The sequence below is a fragment of the Polistes fuscatus genome, unplaced genomic scaffold (assembly GCF_010416935.1).
Source record: "Polistes fuscatus isolate 324 unplaced genomic scaffold, CU_Pfus_HIC Scaffold4, whole genome shotgun sequence".
Lineage (NCBI taxonomy): Eukaryota > Metazoa > Arthropoda > Insecta > Hymenoptera > Vespidae > Polistes > Polistes fuscatus.
The window spans coordinates 10,275,517-10,296,142 of record NW_025113118.1 but is presented as its reverse complement, the minus strand read 5'-3'; the positions used below and the strand labels follow the sequence as shown (position 1 = coordinate 10,296,142).

Below are 20,626 nucleotides of genomic sequence, written 5' to 3'. Positions count from 1 at the left end.
AAAAAAGAAAGAAAAAGAACCACCCCAGAGAAAAAGAGTGAAATACAGAAGAGAAATGGGAATGCTCTATATACGCAGTAAAAAAAAGATTTCATTTCAAAATCGAGACGAGAAAATTGGTATTCTTTTTTGTTTTCAATCCAATAACGATGAGTCGAATAACGATGAGTCGAATCGATTCGGAAGATCGAGTTTTTTTTATTTCTTTTTTAAACAAATGTAAAAAGAGAAAAAAAAAGGACAAAGAAGAAAAATATCGAAAAAGTTTTTATCTCGTATAAAATCGATATTCCGAAGAATCAAATTGTAATCGAATATCACTGACCGATAATAAAAACGTGATAAAGAAAATGTAAATCTTAGTATTCGTAGAATGGCGTTCTTACGGTCATATATGTATGTATTATATGTATTATATGTATATATGTATGTACATATACATTATATTCGATAACGAGTTCGTGAACGAGTTTAATGCGACAATCAACGAACGAGTACGACTACGACTACGACGAAGATGACAAGGACAACGGAGATGACTAGATGATGATAAAGAGGAAAAGGAGAAGGAAGGGAAAAGGGGGAAGGAAGTTATAGGAACAAACTATTAAGAGTCGTTTGGTGCAGTAATCAATGTTTTGAAGCAACTCAAGTCCGGTTGAGTTGTTGGTAAATCGTTTCTCTTACGTTAGTATTTACTTATACATATAATATACTTATGTATACATGTATATATATATAATCAAATATAATATATTATATGTAAAAAATCAGGGTGTAAAATAAGATAGAAGGAACGTTAACTGTTATCCTTTTCTAACTCTTTCTCGTCGAAAGATTATCGGACGTAAAAGCGTGATATCTTGAAAATAGTAGAAGAAGAAGAAGAAAAGCATGGAAGAAGAAACGTCGTTGTCGCTAAGGTGCCACAGATATCCTTTCCCATTTATATATCGACGATAAAAGCGCAAAACGATGAGCAGGACGACGAGAAAAAGAGAAAGAGAAAAAGGAAAAGAAAGAGAGTAAGAGAGAGAGAGAGAGAGAGGAGACTAACGGAATTCTACTTGTCGTCGCATCGTTTTCTTCGTCGAGAAAACGGTGAGCTACATCTTTTTTTTTTTCTTTCTTTCTACAGGGTGAGTCGATAATCATTGCTATTTAATAATCATTAAAGCTATTAATTCTAATCAGTAACTTTTTTTTTAATGATATTGTAACGGTTGCGAACGGTGGTGTTTCGTTATTATTTCTTAATGTTTCAACAATCTAATAAAAAAGAAATATTTAATAAAAAAAAAAAAGAAAATCATTTTTGATTATATATATTTTCGTAATTCGATTGTACATTTGTATTCGTTAGATTTGATCGTACATTAATTAAAATCGGTAGCAATGATTTTGTATCTAAAAAAAAAAGAAAAAAAAAAAGGTGAAACAAGACCGTAAATCAAGAGTTACTGTGGGATGTGAAGTAGGATTTCATTCGAAACCGTTAGAGTAGATAACGATACGAATTTTTGTTCAATCTCTCGATCTAACGCTTAATTCCATCCTAGGTAAGATAAAATGATATATAATGAATTTCTAGTAGATATCTCTTCGATAGATCTGATAAACAATATCTTCGTAATACTTTATTTAGGCCACCCTATATACATATATATATATATCCCCCTTCCTTTCTTGTACTTCCCTTCACCCCGTCACTCAATCGCGTCCTGCCCCTCCTGTAACTGTCTTTAATGAATCTTTAATACGAGTAGCACGAGGAAAAGAGAGAGAGAGAGAGAAAGAGAGAGAAAGAGAAGAAAAGAAGAAGAGAAAGAGATGGCTGGAAGACACCGGCGCACGCGGTTTATGAGAGCACAATGGCCCCACCCCCACCCCGCCGAAGTTCCGTCAATTTATGAGCGCTTTTATCGGGGCCACTGCACTGCCTTCGTTTATTCGAGCGGGAAGAAGAAACGTAGGGATGCTGTGCCGCGAGAGATGACGCGTTGTATATATCCCAGACCCTGCATCCCACCAATTGGAAACACACCCTGACTCAACCCCTCGTCGTCACCACGTAACCTCTCTCTCTCTCTCACTCTCTCTCTTTCTCTTTCTGCATCAATAATAGCCAGAGCTTATGTGCAGTGTCTCTCAACTCGTACTCGTCCTTTCATCCAAACGAAACCACAATTGAATCAACGATCTTTATCTTACTCTTTTTAAACAACAACAACAACAACAACAATGTCGACGAGAATGCACATGAACAGAGAAGACGCATGCGTTCTCGGTTTTATACGTGGTGTACGCATTGCAATCGGAGAAAGAAATATCGTTTCGTAATATTTATTGTTATCATATCGATTATGAAATAACGTATCGTTTCTTCTTCGTTTTATTCGTTATAAATGATTATAGGATGAAAGAGAAAGAGAGAGAAAAAAAAGTTTGTTATACGTAAAGCTTCCCATTCACGCCTTATCAAGAAGAATGTGTATATGAAAATAACGAATGAAAATAGAAGCGCGGACGCATTTAATGTTACATAAAGATTCGAATAAGCTAATAACAAGTTATGCGTGTGTTAATATAATATTACAAGTTAATTCATCGGGTTCGTATAAAAAGTTTAATGTAATTTGAAAAGAAGATAAAACGAATATAATGACTCTTCTTTTGACGATAGAATGATCGAAATTAAGTATATGTAATAGAGTAGAAGACCGGTGAAGTATTATACCGTTGTACGTACTACATATACATACATACATACATACATACAAATACATATATATATATATACACTTCGTTATAAATGCCACTTAAAAACTTAAGATTTCTCTCAAGTAACTACGACCTTCGGTTGAAGGAAGAGTGGTTTGCTCTTTCGATCACGTCCTACGCGAACGCAACAAAGAACCTAGGTAATCAAGAAACGTTTCAAGAGGAAACTATGCGTATATTATACTATTTTCTAACGACCACCACCGACGAGTGTCATTTCGATATTTTATTGAAGATACGATCTTTTACACATATATAGCTTTTTCTTCTTCTTCTTCTTCTTCCTTTTTCCGAATGAAAACGAGGAAACCGCAAATGGAGTCTTCTGTAGTTTCTACTATTCGTGGGCGAAAAAATAAACACAGTCGATTCGCGACACTCGCCAAGTCACCAAAGTAGGGGTAGTTAAGCATCCTCCTCCGCGAACCGTAATCTCCCTCGTTAAGAGATTAGTAAACAGAAAATCGCAGAACGGCATCGTAAATATTTGTCTACCACTGCGTCGAGACTATCGCAAACAGAGAAAGCTAGTATAAAAAGAGAGGGTTGGAAGGTTAAAAGAGAAAGAGAGAAAGAAATAGGGAAATTCGTGATGCAAAGTGTTGCTTCCTTCGATTGAATTTTACGATCAACGATGAAATTCTATCGAAGCCTCTTTTATTTCCCTATTGAATTCGATACCTGCTTCTCATTTTGTGTACATACACGTACACACACATATATATACATATGTGTGTGTATAGCGTATGTCAAACCTTACACTCTTAGCAAGACGCCTTTTCTCGTCTTCCTTTTCGCATCGAAAGACCTATCTGACACGATCGAAACGAGGGAAAGAAAAAGAAACAATAAAAATAGAAAGAAAGAAAGAAAACGAATGCATACACAGTGGCATCAAACGAATCAACAATATATGATATATATATAATGTTTTCGATAAATGTACAACATGGAAATAACGATTTAATTACGGTTAAAATAAATAATAGTTAAAAATAAAAAATATATATTTAATTATTTACCAGGTAAGACAAATGTCAACAAAGCCAAGGGGACGGTGAATGTATGCGGCTCCATCGGGCACGGCGGGTGTCACAGACTCCGACGCGTGTAAAATCTCTCCTCCTCTTCTCTCTCTTCCACCCCGTTGTATTTTCCTTCACGCGATCTCTCCACATTCACACGATTGCCCCGTCCTGTCGATTTCGATACACATTTCTCTTTAAAACGAATGGACTCATCGTCCAACGCGTGTCGAAGTCACGAATCTCGCGATATTATTAAACCTCACCATTGTCGTAAAACGAACGATCCGCTTCTAGCACAATCACGACGGAACATGGCTAACGAACGTCTATACACCTCCGCATTGTCTCGAGTCCACGGACGATCTGACCCAGCGACGCCATTTTGTGGGACGAACGCGATCGAAGCGCCACACGCCGGCACGCTAGGAAAGATGCGCGCGCATTCGATGCGCGCGATTAAATTTGAATTTTTCTTTCAGTCCTTTCGACGAACAATATTTTCTTTTAAACAAATTATCATTTTATTTAAATGTTTTTAATAACATTTTTCTCATTAATAAGTCTCCAATATATTTACATAAAATACATTTACTCGGAAATTTATCGCCGAGATTTATATTCCTGTAATATTAAAATACAATAAGTTTAAGAAAACGTTTTCTTACGATCATAATTTAGAGATTTATTAATAAGAAAAATATATTAATTTGTTCAATATCAATAAACGAACAAATTAATTAATGCAATATATCATATATCTTATATTAATATCATTGAGATGGGTAGATGGCCATTGAGTTGCATTCAAATTGGTTTAAATGTATAAGACCTTCATGGCTGAAGCGTCTTATAGTAATCATAGGTTATGTTTAATGCGTCAAAAAAGAAAAGTTAAATAAAAGTTTTTGTTATCGTATCGTTTGATTTAATTTTTTTAAAGAAATATACGGTAAGTCGTATATTTCTTGTGCATATTTAACGATGGTATATTTATTTTAAAGTTGTATATGCTATACTGATTAAGCACTGTTATAAAATGTTTCTGTATAAAATTCTTCATAAACTTTATTGTTGTTTGCTGTAACGAAGTATATATAAAATAACTGTACATTGTACCAACTGGTTTAGAATAATTCTGTTTTTAATGAAATATCGATAATTCAGTGGGATTAATAATTTTATTGAAGATACCATAACCTACCAAAATGTCTGGAGGAATGTTATATGGAGGAGATGAAATCGGAGCTTTGGTATTTGACTTGGGACATCATTCCTTGCGAGTTGGATATGCTCAAGAGGATACACCAAAGGCTGAAATACCAGCAGTCGTAGGTGTAAGAGATGATGCAAATAGTACAGCTACCAAAGCCGAACCAATGGACATAGATGATAAAAAACCAGATAGTAATATTACTCAATCAGGGAACAAGTATTATATTGACACAACAATTCTTCATGTCCCACGTAAAGACACGGAAGTTATGAGCTATATGAAAGAGGGTATGATTGAAGATTGGGATCATTTCGAAAAAGTAATATTGCCTTCATGTTTTATATTGTATACTTATATTTCATACGCATATGAAATTATACAATTAAATAAGTCAATTATTTGTTATTATTAGGTGTTAGATTATACATACTCTAAAGTTATTCAATCGGATGCAGAATATCATCCGGTATTATTTTCTGAATCCCCATGGAATATACGCAGTAAAAGAGAAAAATTAACAGAATTAATGTTTGAGAAATATAATGTACCAGCATATTTTCTTGTTAAAAATGCTGTACTAGCTGCATTTGCTAATGGTAGAGCAACTGGTATTGTCGTTGATAGTGGTGCCACTCATACTTCTGCTGTGCCTGTTCAAGATGGCTTTGTATTAACGCAAGCTATTGTAAAGTCTCCGCTTGGTGGAGATTATATAAGTATGCAATGTAGACAATTTTTACAGGTATAAACATTTTTTTATTCCTTCTTAATATTATTAATTATGATTAAGAAGTAACTATTCTTTCTCCTTAAATGAAAATAGGACAATGAAATTGATTTATCTCCCTCTTATATGGTGGGTAGTAAAGAAGTTGTTAAAGATCATGATAAACCACGATGGGTGAAAAAGAAGGGCTTACCTGAAGTTACTAAGAGCTGGCATAACTATATGGTAAAGAAACTTATTCAAGATTTTCAAGCTACTGTATTGCAAGTTTCAGAAACACCATATGACGAAAAAATAGTTTCTACGATACCCTCTGTTCAATATGAATTTCCTACCGGTTATCATCAGGTAATTATTTGAAATGAAATGACTCATTATTAAAACAATTATAATGAATTATGCGATATTTTAGGATTTTGGAAGCGAACGATTTCGCATACCAGAAGCATTATTTGATCCTAGTATGGTTCAAATGCGTGGTGGATTAGTTGGTAATACCATGTTAGGTGTAGGTCACATTGTTACAACTAGTGTTGGTATGTGCGATGTAGATGTTAGACCAGCTCTTTATGGTAGCGTAGTTGTTACTGGTGGTAACTCATTTATACAGGTAAAAAAAACTGTCTTTATTAATAGATTACTAATATATTATTAGGAAAATAATTCTTTGCATAATTTAACGTGAATTTTGGTTCATTTAGGGTTTCCCGGAACGTCTTAACAGAGATTTATCTATGAGAATACCATCTAGTATGAGACTGAAATTAATAAGTGCAAATGGTTGTGCGGAACGAAGATTTGGAGCATGGATCGGAGGTTCAATATTAGCTTCGATAGGTACTTTTCAACAAATGTGGATATCCAGTCAAGAATATGAAGAAAGTGGTAAAAATCAAGTGGAAAGGAAATGTCCTTAAATTTGTATTACATGTAATTACTCACATTTTCCTAAAGTTGTATTTGTACAATACGTTTTGCACAATTAATTCTAACCATTGGTTGAAAATGGAAAAACTAAAAAATTAGAATGTTCTCTTTCATTTGCTAAAATCATACGATGCATGTGTGAGAATTTTATAAATTTTGATGTATACTAAAACAAAAAAAAATAAATTACAATTTTTATAAACACCTGGCTTTATGGTCGAAGATGTACAATTAAATATTGTTTTCTACTCTACAGTTTTTAGCTTCTGTGAAAGAGTCTTTATCTCGATCAAACTCAATTTTTCATTATAAAATAGTGTATAATTATTTTTTTTCCTTGCGTATATCCATAAGTAGTAGGCAGACGTGGAAAATGATATTAAAAAAACATGGTATTTTAAAGTGGTTTTAGATACTAGGAAGTCATTAATCATTCTTAGCATTTTTTATCTAAAATTTTCTCGTATTGATTTATTAATTTACTGACTTGTTAGAATATACGTTGGAAAACATTCTTGAAATAAATATGAAATAATTATCAGAGCATTTCTTTCAGTATATTTTCTTAATAACTCCTATTAGAGGGTGTATATGTCAAATATTTTATTCATAACTAATGATAAAGTATTATAAATAATCACACATAAAAGTAGATCCTTCCATTTGTCTTATTTTGCATATTCTGCAGAATTATATTTCTAGAATAAAAACTTATAACAATACTTCGTGTATATAAAGTATCTAACATTAAGCTTTTTATCAAGTGGTTTATAAAATAATTTAGAGAGCAAAATATCCTTTTATTTTTTCATCTAATGGATATTGAACATTATGTATTTATAAATAAAAAAGTTTTACAATTTGTTGGACTTTATCCAACAAATAAAGTGCGAAGTCTTTTTTGTGTATTGTGCATGTTTCTTATCGGTATACCACAATTAATACAAATTTACCAGGATTGGAATGATATAAATATAGTTTTAGAAGTCAGGTCTGTATAAAAAGCTAATTCAAATTAATATTAAAATTTGAACAAATATAAAAAGAATGTTGTTCAAATAAAAATTAATATCATTGTTTTAAAGTTCAGTGTTACTTATGATATTACTTGGTATATCAAAAGCATTGGTATGTACTATAAATAGTACTAATGTGGAAATTCTTATTCATTTTTTATTAACGGAATTTTGGGAATATGCAATAAATAATACATCTTATAGAAATTTAGAAAAATATGCTATGTAAGTAAATAGGCATAATTATAATAGATTAAAAATACTACTGGAAAATAAAAATGGAAAATAAAAATGATAATTAAATTTATATTAAACTTCTGCAGGCGAGCTAAAAATATTACAAAGGGATATTTGTTTTTGATATTTAATGCCTTACTAATATTTTTCACGTTGCCATTGATCGATATATTCATTTTAAAATATAAAGGAATACTTAGCAATGATTCCAACAATTTCCCTTTTATGGCATCATATCCTGATTCCTTTTATGAATTTCCTCTCTATGAGGTAAATTTGATAAATTAAGACAAAATAACAATATTCAAAATTACAGACAAATCTAATAAATGATATTTTTGATCATATTAACAGATTATTTACACCTCTCAGCTAATTGCAACTGTTATTTGTGGTCTTCTTGTACTGGCAACAGATACTTTGATAGCTACAGCTATAATTCACACGTGCGGTCATTTTGTAATATTGCAAAAGAATCTAAACAATTTGAATAAAAGTTGTAACATGGTATATAGTATATTATTTTATGCTGCAAATTTTCCAAAAATTCAGTTTATACAAATCATCATTATTTTAGGCTTATCAACTTCGATATCAGGAAAAAAGATCGGAAAGAATAATAAAACGTATAAAATATCAATTAATACAAAATATTAAATATCATCATATAATTCTTCGGTAATTAACATTTTATATAAGTTTCTACATGCATAAACGATCACAATATAAATTATTTTAAAAATACAATATTGCAGATTTTGCGAAATAATGGAGAACAATTTTAGTTTAATGTTGCTTTTGCAAACTATATCTAGTAGTCTAATAATCTGTCTAGTAGGTGTACAAGTCAGTATTGTAAGTATTAAAAAACTTCATGTATTATGTATATAAAATTTACATGTACCAATATTTGAATATAGACGCATTACAATTATGATATATTTGTAGAGTGGTTTAACAGATAGTACTAAATTAATGAAATACTTTTCCTATTTAATCATGGCACTATCTCAACTACTATTATTTTGTTTTCCCGGAGATCAGCTGATTTATGAGGTAATAAAAACAAATTTACAAAAATATATAAATATATATTATTGTAACAAATGTAATTATATCATATAACAGAGTTCTATGGTTAGCAAAACTATATACTCCATAAAGTGGTATCAGATATCTATACCAATAAAATATGAAATATGTATGATGATATTACGCAGTCAAAAACCATGTTATATAACTGCTGGCAAAATCTATGTAATGCATTTGGAAAACTTTAATGCGGTACTATTTTCTAAATATCTTTTTAGTGATCTTATATATATATATATTAATTGTAAATGCATAAAACATTATCCAGTTTTAACCATCTAATGAATTTTTACATAATTTACAGATTTTGAATACTTCTTTCTCATATTTTATGTTTCTTAAGAATTTTAACACATAGGAAAATAATGTATAAAAACTCTTGTTTATAATAACCTGCAGGTACTGTAAATTTTACATGAAAGCTCCCCAACCAAAATACATTTGGCATAGATTATCTATATTCGTAGCATCTAAGATTAATTGATTAACTTGTCCTGAAACACTAAGATTTAAAGCAATATTTTCTAATTTTTTTCCTTGAGAACGAACTAAACCTTTTAAACGCCGATTAATATTTTTTATACTTTCTACCGCCTAAAAAAGGGAAAATTAATTATTTGCTTTTTTAATAATTAGTAATATTAAAAAGAAAGAATTTTAATAATACAATCGTCATACCTTTTCATTAGGTTTTTCTCCAGTTGCTCCAGTTTGATTCTTGTTCCAGCTAACTAATGGATCATATACAAATGGAGTAAGAACACTTAATAATGTACTTGATTGTTCTCTTAAAACACTCATAGTTGTCTGGCATGCTATTCTAAATGGACCTTCTACTCCTAACGGACCCATAGCATCGATCATATTATGTGTTAAGCGAAAAGGTACTCTTTCTGCCCAATCTAAATATTCACCCTAAAAAGATAAAAAATGTATCTTCAACAAAATCTATCGAAAGAAAATAGATGTGTATGTTATACTTATGATACAATTATTTACCCGATTAAATAAACAATTAAAATCAACGTGAACACAATCACCGCATTTAGAATCAAATAATATGTTTTCTCCATGACGATCTCCAAGTCCAAGTATATATCCTACCATCGACATAACAGCAGTGGTTCTAATATATGCAGTACGAGCTTCATACCTACAAACAAAATCCAATTTCAAGCATTAACTATAAAAAGAATTGTAATGAAATTGAGCAAAGTATAAAAAAAAAATAAATGCACTCTACCATCCATAAGGATCAGGAAATGTAAGACGAAACCATTCACTGAGAACAGGAGGATGACGTGGAAGTAATTTGTTGAGAAATACTTCTTTCTTCTTTGCCAATGGATCATTTAAAGCTAACGAGAAAAAAAGAAAATAATTAATACAAATGTATAACATTACGATAAACATTAACTTTCAATTACTTACAACATAATATTTGCTTTAATTCTTTCATCTGCATAGCTATACCCATCTCTTCGTAAGTACTCATAAGGATAGGTCGAAGTCCAACTAAATTGGGTACCCATTCAATAAGACCACATTCTTCATTAAGCGGTACAACACTCTGTTAATAATAATGAAATTCATAAATAATTATTATGTACTATTACGAAATGGTACATCATACTTACATAAGTTCTTATATAAAGTCTTCTTTGTCGTGATTCCGGATTTTTTTGAAGATACTTATTAACAATACCATTAAATTCCATCAATCTAAAATCTATTCTTAAATCGTCTTTCGGTTTGCACATAAAAAGGTATTTATTACCATCCGATCCTTTCAATCCGATACGTCGTGGTTTTTGAAGAGATTTCATAACGACTACATCATCTTCTATTCCCACTATATGGGCGAAATTTCTATGTCCATATAAATATAAAAAGTATAAGTGATCATTCTTCTTTTATGTATTATTCAAGTACATTGCAAATACTTACGAAGAAAATGGGTTGTAATTATCTAAACAAGCATTTTTGGAAGGTAGATTAAGTTGTCGAAATTTCGTTGCTGGGATCATAATTTTACTAAAATTCGGATTTAAGAACAATCGTGGTAAATTTCGTGATAATTGACTAACGGTTACGTTTTGTACTCGCTATTAAAAAATAAATGATATTTTATTATTATTATTATTATTATTGTTATTATTATTATTACTAGATATCTAACTAGATATATATTCCAATATTCGAAACTTACATCATTTATATGTTTATTAGATAACTCGATTAATCTTTCCCAAAGATTATTAAAATCCTTGATAAGTTTAATCATTTCTGTCGTTTTTAATTTGGAATGATTTAAAATTTCTTGACATCTTCTGTGTCGTATAGGAACTGAAGACTGTTGTAAAAAATAATACAATTTTAATATAACAATTAGTGATTTTGGAAAATATTAATGATAACTATTATGTAATTACATTAATAACTGAAGCCATCATCCACAAGCTATGTTGTGGAAACGCGACGATTAATTTAACCAAAAGTGTACAAAGTGTTTGATGTACTTCTTTAGAAGGATGACAAATTCTAGAAACAAGTTGACTAAATGCTGTAAGCCACATAAATAATGGTAATCTTTCTGAATACACATCTAGAAAATAAATAAATTCAAACAGATTAACATATTACATTATCTTAACGTTACTATTTTTCTTATTATTAATTATTATAATTACCCATAATTTTAGTCATTTTTACTAAACTATCTTGACGTAATGAAATATAATCAAGTTCTCCATGGTGGCTACCACGAGTTGCAGATAAACGTGAAGCAAAATCTAACCAAATAGTTAACATTCTAGGCATTGACTGATGAATGTATTTGCAACCATACATAAGTGATTTGCCATAATAATTCATCATATGAACTTGTAAATCTCTAAAACAATTACATTTGATAATCATCGATATCCTACATAAGATAATATTATATTATGATTATTATTTTATCTTACCGTCCTTTTACGTCTCTTTCATCATCAGATATCCTATTAACAACGGAGTCGTAATATTGAGCACAAGCAAGTAAACTTTTCTCCCATGCTCTCCATACTTCAATAGCTTCCTTATAATTAGCAATGCTAATATCTGTATCCACATTAAGCGTTTGATCATTATATCGAGCAAAGAGAAGTTTTGCCTAAAAAGAATAATATATCATTATACAAAATAATGAGATATAATATTTGATTTAATAATTAATATTAATAATTTTTGTTTATGATGTAAAAACCTTAGCGCATTGTTTTCTTTCTTCAATGCATTCGTCTAATGGCATTTGTTTATAAACAGCAACTGGTTTGAAGTGATGTGTGAAACAATGTTTCAAAGTTGTAAAAGCGTGTTCCCGATTTCCTTTTATCCAATATAATTGAGCCTGTTCTATTGCTACTTCTTGAGGAGGGCAAAAATCAGTAGCAGATAAAAGATGCATGTATGATTGCTGATGAAAGCCAGTTCTAAACAAAGTAACGTTTAATGTGTTACAAAAATACAATATAAAAACGAAAAATAAATATTCATGCGTATCAAATGAAATATACTTTCTAGCAATTTTTGCACTTTTCAACCATAATTTGCCAATTTCTTGTTTAAGTTGCAGATTGTCTTCCTCAAAATCCTTTCTTTTATATAATTCTAGAGCTATATCTAATATGGCTCTACGCATACCAAGAACAAATTCTATTCCACGCGATGTAGTTAAAAGTTGATCGCGTTTATCCCATTCTTCAAATATCAATGGAACTTGTTTAACATCGGTAATCATCAAAGAAGTTGCTTTATCGAATTCATTCAGTACATGTAACCTATATAAAAGAAAAAAAGAAGAAATTAAATAAATAATAAAACATTAATATTAAATATCATATTTCGCGCGCGTGTTACATTAAAATTAAAAATACTTACTTCATAATATATGAATATGCTTGCTGATATCCTCCTGGACGTGAAGCAACTTCTAAAAGCGATACTAACTTCTTTTTTGTTGTAGAAAAATCTAACTTAATGCCTCGCTCAAGATCTCTTAACAACATGCTCTTCATATCTTTATTTTTATGTCTTTGTAATTCGTGTTCATAAGTGCCTTGAGCAAGTCTCCAGAAAGGTTCATTATCAATTATCAATGGTTCCAGTTCAGGCCTATTATAATAAGAAAAAATATAATATATCTAACAATCACATCATATAAATTTCAATATTATTACCTGTAGCTTAGTAAAGCACCTGCAATATGTGTAGCTGTAAAATGCTGATTAAGACCCAAGTAACACTCGATCATACCTTGCAAATATTTAAATTTGAAAACTTCTTTTTGCGCAAGTCTTTCGTAGCATACAGCTGCATCCTTTACATTAAAATAAATATTATACAACATATAAACATATATGCATATATTATATATATATATATATTTGAAAAATATTAATTATACCTGTAAGTCTCCGCTGACTTCATGTGCCAATAACAATTGTTTTAATGCAGGTGTTTTATTTTGGCTTACTAAAATACCAGAAACTCCATCCGGTTCATCAAGCTTGGCATATATTTTCTATAATAACAAACATAAATAGCTATTGTTATTTATTTAAAATTTTTTGATTTAAAGAAATACAATAATTTATTTACTGAAAGTAAGTCTCCTTCAGCTACTTCTGATAATCCTTTACCACTAGAAGCCATATGTAGTTCCAAGTACATCAAAGCACGATGAAATTCTTGTGATCGATAGCAACCTTCTGCTATTACCAAATTATCCAATTTCGAGCAGAATGCTATATATTGTTTCAACGAAAATATTAAATAATTTAATATCTATTAACAAGGGGAAAGTATAGTGAGTTGACAGAACAACTACACTATATAAAATTTTGAAAATATCAATGTCCTATTAACTTATAAGTCCTAGACAAAAATGTATATTTGCTGTTATTATTTAAAATTATTCTTACTTTGTATTAATTTAAATTTATTATCTCGATGTAATCTTCGTTCTCTAAGCCATCTTTGTAAATGATCCAATACCGAAAATACAATCTGAGAGCAACGCATACGTCTAGCTTCATCAGATATTTGTTTCTCATTCATTCTTATATTATATTCAGATCGAAGAGGTCGATGCAAAAACAGTTCTTGATTAAGAGTAGGCTGTTCTCTAACATTAATTACTGCTAGCATTTCTCTTCTCAATTCATCATGTATGTGTTCTTCTGTTGCATTTGCAACTACATAGGCTAATGGAAAAATATATGCAATGATATATATACATATATATATTGTATAATATAAAAATTAAGAAATATATAAATAAAATTATATAACTCACCCACAAGATAAGGAAGAGCAAATATTATTGTTTTTATATCTCGCTTAAATGCTGGTCTACAAGCAAGCATCATTTGAAATAAAGTATTATCTTTCAAATGATTTGATATACTACACAACCAATTATATGCCCACTCTTCCACACAGGATCCAGCTTCAGAACTATAAGAAATGTTTAAATTATTTATTGTAGTTACAGTTATTTATCCGATAAAAACATACCCGTAAATAGGTTGAGGAAATGCCCTAACATCGGCTTTGACTGTTATACTATAATGTGACGTTAGAAAAGGAAAGATTATTTGTTGCATTGTTGAAGGAAGATTTTTCCACAATTTACTTTGTTTACCTTCTGGTCTTATATTATAAGCTTTTAATATTTCCTAAAAATATAATGAAAATGAAAGGATTCAGAATTATTATAAGTATACGTTTTTAAATAATTATTTACATACTTGTATAGCAAGTGCAAAACAATCCATATTCTGAGTACTTTTTTGCATTTGAAAAGCACGAACATTTTCAGAAAGCATTGCACAAGCAAATTCTTCATTCATGTCAAATATGAATTTACTGTCCTCTCTAGAAATAATTTTTCTGGGAAGAAGACTTGGTTCGATAGCACCTAATTCTCCAAGACATTCTCCATATAATAAACGAATATTTTCATCCTTTTCTTGACATCCTGCGAGTAAAGTATCTAAAAGCTTAGCAAGTACAATATTTAATGTTATAATTTGGCTTACTTATTTACTTTATAATATTGTAGAACTAGAAATTAATATACCTCAACAATAGATGAATGTACATCTGTATCACTTAGTATCATTTCGTTTAGTTCTATTCTGTGTTCTGCTAAAAATTTTTTTAAATGTTGTAACGCTAACATACGAATTTCATCTGTTTCATGAGTTATTCGTTTCAGCCATAATTGAAGATTTGCAGTAAATCCTTTCGATCTGAAATCGAGAAGGAGTATTGTTTATTTTTTCTAAATAGACAAAGAAATATATAATTTTACTCACTGTGTTTGTAAAATTTGTTTCTTAATAATATCTGATATATGACTCGGAGTTTTCAAGTCATCAATAAAAAATAATTCCGATATATAATTTGAAGTGATATCATTTTTACGAAGTAAGAATTCTAACATCTTGCTTACTTTCTCATAATAATTTTCTAATAATGGTATCATAAAAATGCATATAGTTGGTATTAATGGGCCAAGATCTTCCATTGGTATACTAAATAATAAAAATTTTAAATTAGAAAAAGTAAATAATGATCTTTAATTAATTGTTCATTATCATGAACATACTTGTGAATAAAGGCATCCCATGCATCACATATTAAGGGTCCAAAGCCAGGTCTTTTAAAATCTAACAAAACACGTAGTGTTGCTAAAATTTTAAATCTATATATGGTAATATGTTCTGCGCCCATAAATCGCATTAATGTTGCTAATGAAGCCAATGAAGTTTTTTGAGTCCATTCATCTGATTTAGAACTAAGATTGACGTCATATTTCACTAATATACCATGTAGTCTAAGATTCAGATAGGAGTTCTAAGAAAAAATAATAAATCATAAAAGCTATATATATATATACTATGAAATAAAAAAAAAATTATCATATTAAATTATTATTTAATAATATAAAAAGAAAATTACTTACAATATTCTCTTTTGAATTCAAATCTGGTGTTGTAATAGTGTCAAACTGTGACAATATTTTTAGAAAACCAATAATTTTTTCAGGCGTATTATGAAAATTTAACATCAAGTTTTCAAATATAATCTATTGTTGATATAAAATTAAATATATTAATTATATGTAAATATATTATAAATTCATGAAAAAAGAGTACTGATATTATTAGAAAAGCATTTCTTACCACAAAAGAATTTGTTGTTAATTCTTGAATGCTGGTATCAGTCAATAGTGATACATTTTTTAAACATACTAATCCAATATTTAAGGGTATGTTTAAAAATACATAAGAGCAGATATGCTAAATAGAATATAACAATATATATACATAGAAGTTTTATATTAAAGAAATTCTTTAAAAATATATGCATATTTATATCATATTTTACATACCGGAAAATATTCGATTAACATTTGTTTTTCGTTTGTTTCCAATAGTTCGGCAATGTCTGGTAAAAAACCATCTCTTACTGTTATGTCAAGTATGTAAGGCAGTAAATAACAAATCACATGATGACCTTCTTTGCTTATTAATTCATGTGATCCAGTATATCCAATGCATTTAGCAGCACGATGTAACGAAGTTGAGATATTATAAGAAAAATCATAATAATTAAGGAATGCTTGTTGCACCATTAACTGTAAAAATATTTATAGAAATATTGTAACAAAGATTATTATGTATTATAATTAAAATTGCGTTTTAACGATTCCATTACCGTGAGAAACTCTCTTTTGTATCTAATGTATAGCATCTTTGGTTTTATATTAAGGAAAGAAGCCAATTCTTCATAAGCATTGATAGCAGTGGTCACGACTGCAGGTGATGAATTATGATGAAGTATAGTAAGAAGAAATATATATGCAATTTTGCATTCTGTTGCGTATAATGGAACGCTAAAATTATAATTATATATAAATAATGAAGTAAAGTTAAAAATTTATTGATTTTAAATTGAAATTATTTTAATTACCATCCAAAATTTCTTGCAGTTTGAAGTAATATATTAAGTGGTAAATCACTATCAGTAGTTTCTAAAGCTTCAATTAATGTTTCCATCATGGCATCCATTACTAAATTTACAAATTCTTTTAAATCTGGTGGTATCTCATCTACAAATTTGGCTCCAGCTTTCTTTGCCTCTTGGATTCGAATATTTAATATTTGGCCTATTATTATGGCAAGGTTTTGTCTTACGTGAATATTACTATCATTTATACAAGGCAACCAAAGTTTTACTATGTCATTGCTGCTAAATGATTTCATATGATTTGCAAAATGTATAGAATTTTGTGCCATATAGACACGTACATCAGAAAACATTGATTTAAATAACTGGTAATATGGAGTCAATAACTGTTCTTCGTGTTCCTTTATGAAATACAATTTATAAAATTTATCTTTATCTATATCTTGTAAATTTTCAATACAATATTTACATGCAGGTTGATCAATCATCAAATATTTTATTTCCCTGAAAGAAAAAGATCTCTCTTAATAATGCAATATAAGAAAAATACTATAATGATATCAAAAAACTAAATTACATAATCATTACCTAAATAAATTGAAGCCATTTGCTAAAGTACAAACAATGCAACCTAATATTTTTGCCAAAGTGGTTTGAATCACTTGATCGCCTGATAATAAAGCAGGCTCTAAAACAAATTTACAAATATCCTCCAATTTTCCGTCATTACGTTTTATTAATTCAATACTGGACCTAAATATTATTACAATACATAATTACAAAAACAATATCATATATTTTTATTTGAAATATATAAATTTATTATATATATTATATTATATTATAATTATATATATTATTATACATATTATATATATGAAATACTTACTTTATACCTGTAACAGCAAATAAAAGATCTTTGTTTACAATAAATTCATATATTACTTGTAATATATTTTCCACTTTACCAAATGAACATAATGTCGTAATAATTTTTATAGCTGTATCCTTATTAACATATTTTATCATTTTTATAATTCTTTGATTTACATTCAATTCTTTAAAATTCTCAATAAATGGTAATGTACTAAATGTTCGAACAAAATCTTGTTTACATTCCTTATGAAATATTAGATATAACATAGATTCCAAAATAAAATCTCTATTTGTACCATTATCATTAATAATCTCGTTTCGTAATTCTTGTAAAAATTGACTGGCATAATTATCATACAAAATAACATCCAATTTTTGTTTGATAAGCCAGTGCTCTAAGAAGAGAGAGTTAACTAAAAGTATTTTAGTTTCAATAAATACTTTGTTTTTTATGCTAAGTGATATTTTATTTATTAATAATTTCCATGCATCACTTTTATCATATATAGAAATTGGACTACTTATATGGGCGTATTCTTCAATTTCAAAGTAAATATAGGACATGAAAATTGGAATAAATTCCTAAAAAAAAAATATATATAAATGTATATATAAAAATTTGTACTATATTCATAAAATATATTGCATTTTATAGATAGTTTTACTAACCGGGCAAAAGCGAAAATATGAAATATATTTATTAGCTTCAGTATGACGACAAATGGTTGGCTCTTTAATTAAATATTGTCTTATTTTTTCACATATTTCTTCTCTTAATTTTTTTTGAATTTTATCTTCTATGAAAGACACTAATTGTAAAGATAATAATAAATAAGTAACAATGTAAAATAATAAGCAACAATATATTTTAAAATGTATATATATATATTTGAAATTAATTAACTCACTTATATTAATATTCATCAAAAATAAATCCAAGATGAAAAAACACAACGTATTAACTTCTCGAATCACGAATAATCCACCAATAAATTCTACGAATGTTTCAAAATATTCATTTAAAGTCATTTTATTTATAATTCCATTATCAAACCATGTTGGAATAATTTTTATAATTTCCATAACATGATTTATAAGTAACGAGATATGCTTAAAAAAAATAAACATTTTTAGATGAAAATAATACAGACTTCTCTCTCTCTCTCTATATATATATATATATATATATATATATATATATCATTAATATTAAATGATTAAATAATTAAATTACATACGGGATTTTGTTCATCAACATAAATGAGCAGATTTACGCAAAGTTTTAAGACCTTTAATTTCACGCTTACATTAGCTATTTCTATTATTTTTAAAAGAATATTCCAAAGTTCGTCATTATTCCAATTAGATGTTCCTGATTGTATAATAATCTATATAATAGAAATCCAGATAAACATATACAAATATTTTTAAATAAAGAAACTAATTTCCTTATTAGATCAAATAATATGAGTTACAATACCTGTAATATAGAATTCAGTACAAGTCCAATAGAATTGAAATTAACAGTTACTGGATGTTGTGTAAGTTTTAAGCTCGGTATAATGTCTTCAATTACAATAAATTTATTGAGTATTAGTGAATCATTGGCCCCAGCAGATGCAATAAAATTTTGTATATCTGTAGGAAAAATAAATAAAAATAAAAGAAAAATTGTATGTGATCATATAAATCTAATAACAATTTTTTTAATAAATACCTTTAAGCATAGATACGTAAAATGGACATATCCTCTGAAATGTTACAATATTATGTATGGATAATGTTGTAAGCATAGATGCTTGTATATTTATGCTATAAGTAAGAGTTCTTTCGCTTAATGGATATCCTACTATATAAAACATTGCTCCAAAAAGCCAAACTGCAAATGCTGCATAATAAAATGATATAACAAATACATGGCTTATGAATTGCAAATAAATAATATATACAAGGTTGGCTTGAAAAGTTTTTAGTTTATTATTTTTTAAAACTTTTCAGACTATGTGTCATCGAATGAAAGTTAATTTAACAGAAAACAGAATTGTTTCTATATTAAGCTGAAAACTTGTCAACCCACCTAAGTATGTTGCAAACGTTTAATTACCGTCATATTGTTGAAATAAGCTTGCATCAACAAGATCAGGATTGGATGGAAGTAAAACCATTTTTAAATTCGATGATCTTTTTATCAGAGATTCTAACAGAGAATGTAACATTGGCTCTGCCATTTCATTTTTATAATCGGCGAACACCGTAACCACTGGAGAATGAATAAATGACCATAATGGTTCTGCAATGCCAGAACTGGAAAATCATCATCATCAGTGTAAGAATAAGATAGATGTATGATTTTTAAAACTTTATACAAAACACAAAGATTATTGTGAATAATTATAAATATATATATTACCCATCATTGTCTTCTAAAATCACCATTTGACTGTTATCTTCATCCATCGTAGGTTATATCTCATTTTTATACACAATAACAATAAAATTGGATCGCAATTTGTGTACAATTACGATTGATGGTTACACATTTATTAAAAACTCCATTATAATACAATATACAAATATATAAATAATAACTTTTAATCGCGTTAAATTCGTTCACTTTTATCACGGAAGAATGTAATCGAACAGTTTAGTTCGTTAATCATGTTTTTCCCGGTTATTTGAAACCGATTTTGTACAGTGGCGACATCTTTAC

The 20,626-nt window shown here is 28.8% G+C and overlaps 4 protein-coding genes across 14 annotated transcripts in view; 2 read left to right on the top strand and 2 right to left on the bottom strand.

Annotated features, from left to right (window-relative positions):
* Positions 1-4,207, bottom strand: part of LOC122521047 (neogenin) — a 31,807-nt gene extending 27,600 nt beyond the window's left edge. For 2 of the 5 annotated variants that reach the window (XM_043641441.1, XM_043641442.1), the window contains exon 1: positions 3,804-4,207. In XM_043641441.1, coding sequence (XP_043497376.1) covers positions 3,804-3,858 — 55 coding nt within the window. In that variant the 5' untranslated portion in view covers positions 3,859-4,207. The remainder of the gene's footprint in view (positions 1-3,803) is intronic. The other 3 variants (XM_043641440.1, XM_043641443.1, XM_043641439.1) reach the window with 2 other exon arrangements.
* Positions 1,083-7,222, top strand: LOC122521049 (actin-like protein 6B). 5 transcript variants are annotated; one of them, XM_043641449.1, is made up of 6 exons: positions 1,083-1,101; positions 4,997-5,341; positions 5,435-5,764; positions 5,846-6,097; positions 6,162-6,359; positions 6,451-7,222. In XM_043641449.1, exons 2-6 carry the CDS (start codon positions 5,015-5,017, stop codon positions 6,664-6,666), a joined length of 1,323 nt encoding a protein of 440 aa, XP_043497384.1. In that variant the 5' UTR covers positions 1,083-1,101; positions 4,997-5,014; the 3' UTR covers positions 6,667-7,222. The 5 variants fall into 5 exon arrangements, with proteins under 5 accessions (XP_043497384.1, XP_043497382.1, XP_043497383.1 ...); XM_043641447.1 differs by lacking the exon at positions 1,083-1,101 and adding an exon at positions 4,566-4,758; XM_043641448.1 differs by lacking the exon at positions 1,083-1,101 and adding an exon at positions 4,566-4,758 and having other exon boundaries at positions 4,974-5,341.
* A 105-nt stretch (positions 7,223-7,327) lies between these two features.
* On the top strand, positions 7,328-9,154 carry LOC122521051 (odorant receptor 67a-like). Its single transcript, XM_043641451.1, is given in 6 exon segments — positions 7,328-7,667; positions 7,762-7,917; positions 8,016-8,199; positions 8,284-8,436; positions 8,507-8,607; positions 8,685-9,154. Coding segments are annotated over 6 exon segments (1,140 nt in total). The 5' UTR covers positions 7,328-7,491; the 3' UTR covers positions 9,055-9,154.
* A 199-nt stretch (positions 9,155-9,353) lies between these two features.
* On the bottom strand, positions 9,354-20,626 carry LOC122521046 (serine/threonine-protein kinase ATR-like). 3 transcript variants are annotated; one of them, XM_043641434.1, is made up of 38 exons: positions 20,327-20,626; positions 20,021-20,220; positions 19,634-19,804; positions 19,397-19,554; positions 19,155-19,304; positions 18,825-19,026; positions 18,586-18,725; positions 17,930-18,498; positions 17,629-17,793; positions 17,044-17,544; positions 16,789-16,966; positions 16,463-16,708; positions 16,254-16,370; positions 16,034-16,156; positions 15,677-15,924; positions 15,384-15,602; positions 15,146-15,317; positions 14,814-15,065; positions 14,581-14,741; positions 14,360-14,520; positions 13,986-14,267; positions 13,663-13,808; positions 13,469-13,585; positions 13,242-13,381; positions 12,943-13,176; positions 12,579-12,842; positions 12,269-12,494; positions 11,991-12,175; positions 11,712-11,914; positions 11,454-11,626; positions 11,231-11,374; positions 10,969-11,126; positions 10,659-10,890; positions 10,453-10,591; positions 10,265-10,379; positions 10,021-10,174; positions 9,700-9,936; positions 9,354-9,615 (listed from the first exon to the last, which is right to left on the bottom strand). In XM_043641434.1, the coding sequence occupies exons 1-38, from the start codon at positions 20,371-20,373 to the stop codon at positions 9,433-9,435; spliced, it is 7,512 nt and encodes a 2,503-aa protein (XP_043497369.1). In that variant the 5' UTR covers positions 20,374-20,626; the 3' UTR covers positions 9,354-9,432. The 3 variants fall into 3 exon arrangements, with proteins under 3 accessions (XP_043497369.1, XP_043497370.1, XP_043497371.1); XM_043641435.1 differs by lacking the exon at positions 20,327-20,626 and having other exon boundaries at positions 19,634-19,667; positions 20,021-20,092; XM_043641436.1 differs by lacking the exons at positions 19,397-19,554; positions 19,634-19,804; positions 20,021-20,220; positions 20,327-20,626 and having other exon boundaries at positions 18,825-18,911; positions 19,155-19,222.

What these genes read in the sequence shown, in the direction of transcription:
- LOC122521049 (XM_043641449.1), top strand. Translation starts at nt 5,015, where the DNA reads ATGTCTGGAGGAATGTTATATGGAGGAGATGAAATCGGAGCTTTGGTA. An exon ending in ATTGGGATCATTTCGAAAAA is followed by an intron (nt 5,342 to 5,434) that starts GTAATATTGCCT and finishes TGTTATTATTAG; the next exon opens with GTGTTAGATTATACATACTC. An exon ending in TTCCTACCGGTTATCATCAG is followed by an intron (nt 6,098 to 6,161) that starts GTAATTATTTGA and finishes GCGATATTTTAG; the next exon opens with GATTTTGGAAGCGAACGATT.
- LOC122521046 (XM_043641434.1), bottom strand. Translation starts at nt 20,373, where the DNA reads ATGGATGAAGATAACAGTCAAATGGTGATTTTAGAAGACAATGATGG. An exon ending in ATGTTGATGAACAAAATCCC is followed by an intron (nt 19,027 to 19,154) that starts GTATGTAATTTA and finishes ATTTTTTTTAAG; the next exon opens with CATATCTCGTTACTTATAAA. An exon ending in AAGTCAGCGGAGACTTACAG is followed by an intron (nt 13,382 to 13,468) that starts GTATAATTAATA and finishes TTTAATGTAAAG; the next exon opens with GATGCAGCTGTATGCTACGA.